The following is a 7,950-nucleotide window of genomic DNA, read 5'->3' as shown; positions in this document are numbered from 1 at the left end:
CTCATCTACCCAGGGTCAGAGCCCTGAGCTAAGAACCCAGGCCAGCTGAGTAGCTGTCACTGGCCACATTGTGTGGCTGCAATAGGAAGGAAATACCCAGGGCAGAGGAGGAGCCAGTGTCTGGGAACAACCTTGCAGGGGCTGCTGCCTGCTGTCCCCAGAGAGGAGCACATGGGAGGAAGCATCTTCTGTCCAGAGTGCAATGGTGGCTTCTCTATGAGGCCTGTCACATTTCACCACTAGGGGCCAGCAGTTAGCAAAATGTTTTCCCAGTATGATTTCAATGTTTCCCTGTTAAATTATTATTTTTATATTATTTCATACAAACTCTATTCCAATCTTCTCACAGTGGAAACTCAATGAGCTATAAAAATACCTGACATTTAGCAATCTGCTCTGCTCTCGGCAACCATGAGCCTATGGAGCACTAAACAATTCTGTTCTTGACAATGGTTGTTTCCAACACAGGGTTCACCACACAGGGTATGGAAAAACTCATCCTTCTGAAACCCCATAGATTTTGTCAGATTTGGAATAACATGCTACAAAGAAATACACTGAAATATGGATTATGTTGCGACTGAGAATTGAGTCATTTTGTTTTCTTCCTTACATTTCTGCTTGCCAAGTGTCCCATTTTTATAATCAGAGAAACAGGTGCATTTAAGACCAAGTGTTCCAGCTTTTCTCCCTCCCCTTGGATATTCCCATTGTCCATGTCCTCAGTCTGTGATGGTGACCAGCCAGCCAGGACCTTCTTCCTGCTCCACCTATCTTCCATCATGAGCTCTGAGCCAGCAGGGGTGGGGCAGGCTGTGTATGCTACCTGCAAATGCTTGCGTGCTGTGTGGACTGCTGTAAATGCCTAGAGGAGGGGGCCATGGGAACCACAAGTCACCTGCCTTCAACCCAAGCCCTGGGTGCTGGGGCGGGATCTCCTCCTGTGCAGGTGATCCTTGGCACCAAGCCCGACCTTTCTAGCAACACCATTTGGCACAGTCTGTGCTGGATTTGTGCCCAGACTGCTTGGGTTCCTCTGAGCTCACTGAGCCTCCACTGTGCAAATCATGGGTCATGGAGCTTAGAACAGTCCTCCTTTGCAACAGGAATGCACACAACTCAGGGTGAAGGAGAGTGGGGTGTGTGGAGGGAGTTCTCCAGTCAGGACTGAGAAACTAAAATCTGAGCACACATGGCTGATGCAGCCAAAATGTCCTAACACGTTAGAGAGACTCTGGCATGTTCTTTTAATGTGTGTCAGCCTTAATCCTTATTAGTGTCTGACTAGAACTGGAAGTGAAGGTGAATCCACTGGAATCCTAGGATGAGCCTAAGAAGGGAGTGTAAACCTCAGTTCCCCAGAATGCATCAACCCCTGCTACTTCCTTCCATTTTCTGTGAACTAATTAGCCTTTTTCATACTCAACCATGTATGTAACCCAGACCTAGGGCATAATTACCCTCAACACTATTGAGAACTACTATATTGGTTTGTTCTTAAAATATTCATGTTTATTTTTAAAATGTGACTTAAAGCCACCATGCAAAATATAGTTTCATTCATGGAGCTTCAGCTTCTCCTCGTTGTTGTGCCAGGGTCCTGGGGTTTTATAAGCAATTTGTTTTTGCAGCTCTTGGTCGTCTCCAGATGTGTGATCTGCTCCCCTACTTGTCACAGGCTGTGCCTGGGAATCTTTCAGAGCCCCCCCTCTCTAGATCAGTCTTGCACAGTATGAGTGCAAGCAAGCTATCCTGTCCTCCCACTGCTGGGGAGCCACTTCTCCCCTCTTATCCATTCCACTAGGCAATGGACACTTCATTCTGTGATGACAGCAACCTTTTGGAGGCATTCTCTATCCCTGCAATGAGGAAATCTTCGGGTTTTTTGTTTGTTTGTTTTGTTTTGTCTTCAATCTTGGCTTTCAGGACCTTTGAGAACTCAGGAATTCTCATTGGGATGTTAAATGCTGAACTCATTTATCTCTTTGCATTCCTACTATTGAAATCCTCATTGTCCTTGAGACAAGGATGTCCCTAGCTGTAGAGGGGACATTGCTCTAGAAATGGAACACAAACAGGAACACTGACATTTTAGACAGTATCACTACCCTGTATCACACATGACAGGGCCCCTCTCAGCATCTGATACTGGCTCCCCACAGCTCTAACAACTGCACCCCAGCACCTGCTCTAGAAGAAATAACTCAGGAGTCGGGGGGTTTCTGCTAAGAGAAGAAGGAAGTGGTTCCTGTGGGGAGGAGGGAAGGTCTCCGCATAAGTCAGTGCACAGTCACAAACACAAGAGGCACTTTCCAGAAATGTTGAATGGACACAGTGGCAGTGAAAACTCCAGAACAGAAGTCATCAGCTTGGGAAACAAAAGCAGATCTGGGAAGATTACAGTGTACTGGGCGGTATGGACAGGGCCAATCAGGCCAAACCCTAGGGCTTTAAGTGGGTGGCCTCAGAGTCACTGCCCAACATCAGAGAGCCCTGGGGCTACACCTGCTGAGGGTATTTGCACAGCTACACGATCAGGTGAGCACTCCCGGAGGGGCCGGTGTAATCCTTGTGTAAGTATTTGGGAGGATAAATTCAATGTTTTACTCCATTCGAGTGGTCTAACATCTCAGAAGAAAGAGGGATAGTTTTAGATAGTTCAGTCTAATCAGATACTCATTTCTTTTTGCTTCCTAGGTTTTGAAACATGCATCGTTTTGTCTTCCTGACTGCCCTTTGCTTGGGAATAGCCTCAGCTACTATACAGCTTGATCAAAGTTTAAATGCACAGTGGATCCGGTGGAAGGAGATACACGGGAAAAAATATGGTGTGGTTGGTAACATCTAAACTATCTGGGGGACCCACCGAGAACGTCCGTGCTGGTGGGAGTTCATAGCACAGAGTAGCATCTTGAGGCCACTCTTACCAAGAGAGTAAGCTGAGCACTGTGACTGTGCACAGTGTGAGCATGAGTCCTGCTGTGTGGTTGGTGGAGAACATATCTCAGAAGCATCAGGTCACCCTGGCTGTTGTTTCTCCTCCTCTCTCTGAGCACATCCACTTGGTGCAGGTCAGTAGGTTTTAAATACAAATAAGAATGATAAGTTATATGTTTGCCTCTAGGCTGAAGAATGCAGAAGAGCAGTGTGGGAGAAGAACATGAAGATGATTCTAAAGCACAATCAGGAATATTATCAAGGGAAACACAGCTTCACAATGGCAATGAATGGCTTTGGTGACATGGTGAGTGTGGCATGGATTTGCTGAATATTTTGTTCTTTTTCTCTTCAGTACTTTCCTCCCCAGATCTCATGCTTGTCAACATTCTACTTTTTTTCTCCTGCAGACCAGTGAAGAATTCAGGCACATGATGATTGGCCTTCCAATGCAGAAGAATGATACTGGGAAAGTATTTAAAGTACCTTTCTGTGCTGGTATATCTGTAACTGGGGATAGGAACCAGAAATCTGCTGTAAGTCCTGTCAGTATCAAGGATGACTACTCAACAGGTCTCTCTCCAGGAGGAAAGCCAAAAACAAAGTGGCCACCCTGCTAAGGTTTCCTGCTGTGGAACAATATGTTGTTGCGATATTGTTGTTGCTGCTGTTTGTAACGTTCATTATTTTTGAGAGAGAGAGAAAAAGAGCATGAGCGAAGGAGGGGCAGAGAGAGAGGGAGACACAGAATCCATGCAGGCTCCAGGCTCTGAGCCGTCAACACAGAGCCTGACATGGGTCTCACACCCATAAGCCCTGAGATCATAACCTGGCCCAAAGTCTGACTCTGAACCAACTGACCCACCCATGTGCCCCATCATTGCTATGTTTTAAAGTTTTCATATAGATGGACTGTTGTCACTCTTAATATTTATTTTGTGGACTGAGACCTTTATAATTTGTTTTCAGGGTCGGTGTGCTTCTGGCTGGGCTTTTAGTGCAATTGCTGCCCTTGAAGAACAAATGTTCCGGAAAACTGGCAAACCTGTTTCCCTGAGTGTGCAGAACCTCCTGGACTGCTCTTGGGCTGAAGGCAATGAGGGCTGTAATGGTGGTCTAATGAGTAATGCCTTCCAGTATGTTAGGAACAACGGAGGCCTGAACACAGAGGAATCTTATCCATACGTTGGAAGGGTGAGTGGAGTTCCTCACTTGTCATTCCAGCTCTGCTCTTAGACTTGAATGCTTCTGAAGAAAACGGACACCATATTTAACATTCACATTTTCTTTTTTTTAATGTTTATTTATTTTTGAGAGAGAGAGAGAGCATGAGTGGTGGAGGGTCAGAGAGAGAGGGAGACACAGAATCCAAAGCAGGCTCCAGGCTCTGAGCACAGAATCTAATGTGGGACTCAAACTCACCAGCCATGAGATCATGACCTGAGCCGAAGTTGAATGCTTAACCGACTGAGCCACCCAGGTGCCCCTAATATTCACATTTTCAATTGTAGACTCTATCTGCAGACTGTCAGGACTGATAGCCTGCACAGTTCTCTGCTTAGAGGGTTGCCACATAGGTATTTTTATTTCTATGTTACATGGAGATATGCGTACCTTTCTCTATAGGGTACAGATTTCTCCAGAGTGAAAAACTTCTTATGGACACTTAGACCAATGGTGCTTTGATGAATTCACACCAGTTAGATCTTTTTAAGTTTATTTATTTTGAGAAAGTGAAAGAAAGAGGGAGTACGAGAGGTGGAGGGGTAGAGATAGAGAGAGGGAGAGAGAATGCCAAGCAGGCTTCAGGCTCTGTGCAGAGCCCAACACAGAACTTGATCCCATGACTGTGAGATCATGACCTGAGCCACAATCAAGGGTTGGACGCTTAACCTAATGAGCCACCCAGGTGCCCCTCACACCAATTAGTTTTTCAATTTCAAAACAATAAATACCATTTCTCTTCCTGGGATCCTTCACAACAAACTTGACTTGGAAATCTTTCACCTGTAAGCTGTGTTACATGTTCCCAGGAGGTGGATGGTAGTAATCAAGTTTCTTTTCCTTTACCGTTCAAAGGATGGACCCTGCAAATACAGGCCCGAGTATTCTGCTGCCAATATCACTGACTTTCACACCATCCCTCAGCAGGAGAAGATCCTTAAGATGATACTGAGAAAAATAGGGCCTGTCTCCGCTACTCTAGATGCAAGCCTGGATACCTTCCGGTTTTATAAACGAGGTAAACTTTTGTTAATGTAGAAATTTAGGTAGGAAAATTGGAAAACCGCCCTAACAGACGGAAAGAGTGACACTTTGGTATGTACAATTCAATGTAGAATTTGGGGGGGGGGGGTGGATTTAAACTAGTTGTTCATTCTGTACCTGTAGTATTTATGTCTGCTGCTTCCATATGCCATGACTTGACCCAAATCCCCATGATTTTAAGTATATCACGAATATATTTAAATAGCTACATAATTCGATGGGTAGAGTTTACTTTACTTTTTTTCCATGTGTAGACCTTAAAAACGTTTAAAGAATTTTGCTACTGAAATTAACACTGGAAAAAATCCCTTGGCTCAAGTAATTTTATGTTCTCTACTGTTTCACTAGGCTGACATCCTATAAGTAGAATAATAAGGTTTTGGCAGGTAATTTTTAAAAACCTCTTGACTCGGGGTACCTGGGTGGCTGAGTTGGTTAAGCGTCTGACTTCGGCTCAGGTCATTATCTCACGGTTCGTGGGTTTGAGTCCCATGTGGAGCTCTGTGCTGACGGCTAGCTCAGAGCTGGAGCCTGTTTCAGATTCTGTATGTCCCTCTCTCTCTGACCCTCCCCTGTTCGCACTGTCTCTCTCTCAGAAATAAATAAGACATTAAAAAAATTTTTTTAAAAACCTCTTGACTATTATTTTCAAAAGAGATTGTGACAGTATTTCTCCTGGTGTGAGATGAAGGCCTGAATCCCCACCCTAGGTAAACAAAAGTATCCGACTTTTAAATCTCATCTGAATTCATATCACAACTGAATCTTGAAATGCCTCCCTTACTGTGATTGATAGGCTGGGTTACTATCACATGTCATGTGGGAATCCTCACTTCAGCATTGAATATTACTCCCTAGGCATTTATTATGATCCAAAGTGCAGCAGTGAAGACCTGAATCATGGTGTTCTGGTGGTTGGCTATGGCTTTAGAGGAAAAGAATCAGATGACAAAAAATATTGGATTGTCAGAAACAGGTATGAAAATCCAGGAACACATACTGTTGAATTTGAAAACAGAATATTTTTTGGAACCAGTGTTAAGACACTGGTCCCCCACACTTGACAATACTTCTGAAATCCTAGCAGTGTTTACCCACCTAGTAGGGAGCACAGACATTGTCCATATGATAACAACATTAAGATATTGCCTCCCACTGGCCCTAGGGTCCTGATTTGGTACAATTGCATTTCTTAATTGGAATTTTAAAAAATTTCTATAACACATCCGGGTCCCAAAATTTTCCTTTTCCTGCTCACGTTACAGTTTTGTGGAAGGTCTGGGGATAGAATTCTATGCTGGGTCAGAACTCAGCCATGAACAAGAATGGCCTCTCCTGATTCTTCCTGAATCTGTTTTTGATCATTTGTAATAATTGGAAAACTCTGTATTTTTTCAGCTGGGGCTCTGAATGGGGCATGGATGGCTACATAAAAATAGCCAGAGACAGGAACAACCACTGTGGAATCACCACCATGGCCAGCTTTCCTGTCGTGTGAGATGATGGTGATGAAGAAGTCCTTGACTGGCAACAGAATATCCAGGAAATGGATTTTATTGTAAAGTTTATCACATCTTATTGTTTGGGGTAAAACACTTGAATCATTGAAGATCCAAGTTGTGACTGGATTCTGTGACTGTTCACACTGCTCTTTAATCCTTGCTGTAATCAATGGTGTATGATTATCTTCCTTAATAACTTTTGAATGTTCATGTTATAATTTTTTAAATTTATTTTTGAGAGAGAGACAGGCAGACCAAGTGTGAGTAGGGAAGGAGCAGAGAAAGAAGGAGACACAGAATCCGAAGCAGGCTCCAGACTCTGAGCTGTCAGCACAGAGCCCAATTAGGGGCTTGAACTCACAAACCGTGAGATCATGACCTGACCTGAAGTCAGATGCTCAATCAGCTGAGCTTCCCAAGTGCCCCTGTATGTTCATATTTTAAAACGTTGCATGAATTTTTATCTTTTAAAATAAAATTTATTTGCATATGTTGGGGTGTGATTCTGTTTTTAATACATAAACTTCTTTATAGTAAAAACATGCAGTGGTTTTGGAGAGAGGAGGAAATGTCCTCATTGATTTAAGAATTTAATTAATATGAGACAGGTTAATGGAAAAAAATATCTCAGAGTTTTATTATATAAGCAGGGAGGCCCAGTAATGAATTTGAGCGCCCCCAAAATAGCCAACAGGTAGGGTTTTTTTTTTTTTTGGCAGTTTTTATACATTTAGAAAAAGACAATAATTTGTGAGGAATTGACAGGAAAAAGAGAAAACGTGTGTGGGAGCTTTAAATTGCAGGATCTCTAAGTGGAATCTGGGCTGGGGTTGAAGATGAGCAAAAAAGTAACAAGGTTTGTTTCCACAGCTTTCTTACCTTTGAAGCCCCATCTCTGCTGATAAAGATGTCTCTTACCTTGTTCAGGGAGAGAACTTTCATATGGGACACTCACTTTCTGCTTTCAGGGGTCACAGAAACAGCCTGGGTGTCCTTGAACCAGCTGTATCCCAAGTAGCTTTAATTCAAGATAGTCAATATGCCATGTGGTACATTTTGGGGTGACCTCCCTGGGCCCCCATAGTTTCTTCATCTGAAACTTCCCTGGAAATTTGCATACTAACTAGCTGAGCGGGTGACTGTGGAGAGAGAAATCCAGTTTGTAAATGAGCGGTAAGAAATCTACAAAGAATAAAAAAAAAAGCACAGAGCAGCATGAGGATGAAAATATGGGTGAAGGAGG

The 7,950-nt window shown here is 43.5% G+C and overlaps 1 protein-coding gene across 1 annotated transcript; it reads left to right on the top strand.

The window, feature by feature from the left end:
• Positions 1-2,492: 2,492 nt before the first annotated feature.
• On the top strand, positions 2,493-7,123 carry LOC144219500 (procathepsin L-like). The gene is made up of 8 exons (XM_077749512.1): positions 2,493-2,538; positions 2,698-2,833; positions 3,125-3,244; positions 3,348-3,473; positions 3,907-4,131; positions 5,017-5,179; positions 6,064-6,181; positions 6,604-7,123. The coding sequence occupies exons 2-8, from the start codon at positions 2,708-2,710 to the stop codon at positions 6,701-6,703; spliced, it is 978 nt and encodes a 325-aa protein (XP_077605638.1). The 5' UTR covers positions 2,493-2,538; positions 2,698-2,707; the 3' UTR covers positions 6,704-7,123.
• Positions 7,124-7,950: the final 827 nt, after the last annotated feature.

Source organism: Crocuta crocuta, unplaced genomic scaffold, assembly GCF_008692635.1.
Source record: "Crocuta crocuta isolate KB4526 unplaced genomic scaffold, BGI_CrCroc_1.0 scaffold99, whole genome shotgun sequence".
In the NCBI taxonomy this organism is placed as follows: domain Eukaryota; kingdom Metazoa; phylum Chordata; class Mammalia; order Carnivora; family Hyaenidae; genus Crocuta; species Crocuta crocuta.
The sequence above is the reverse complement of the archived record's forward strand: the minus strand, read 5'-3'. Positions and strand labels throughout refer to the sequence as shown.

What these genes read in the sequence shown, in the direction of transcription:
- LOC144219500 (XM_077749512.1), top strand. Translation starts at nt 2,708, where the DNA reads ATGCATCGTTTTGTCTTCCTGACTGCCCTTTGCTTGGGAATAGCCTCA. An exon ending in ACGGGAAAAAATATGGTGTG is followed by an intron (nt 2,834 to 3,124) that starts GTTGGTAACATC and finishes GTTTGCCTCTAG; the next exon opens with GCTGAAGAATGCAGAAGAGC. An exon ending in TGAATGGCTTTGGTGACATG is followed by an intron (nt 3,245 to 3,347) that starts GTGAGTGTGGCA and finishes TTTCTCCTGCAG; the next exon opens with ACCAGTGAAGAATTCAGGCA.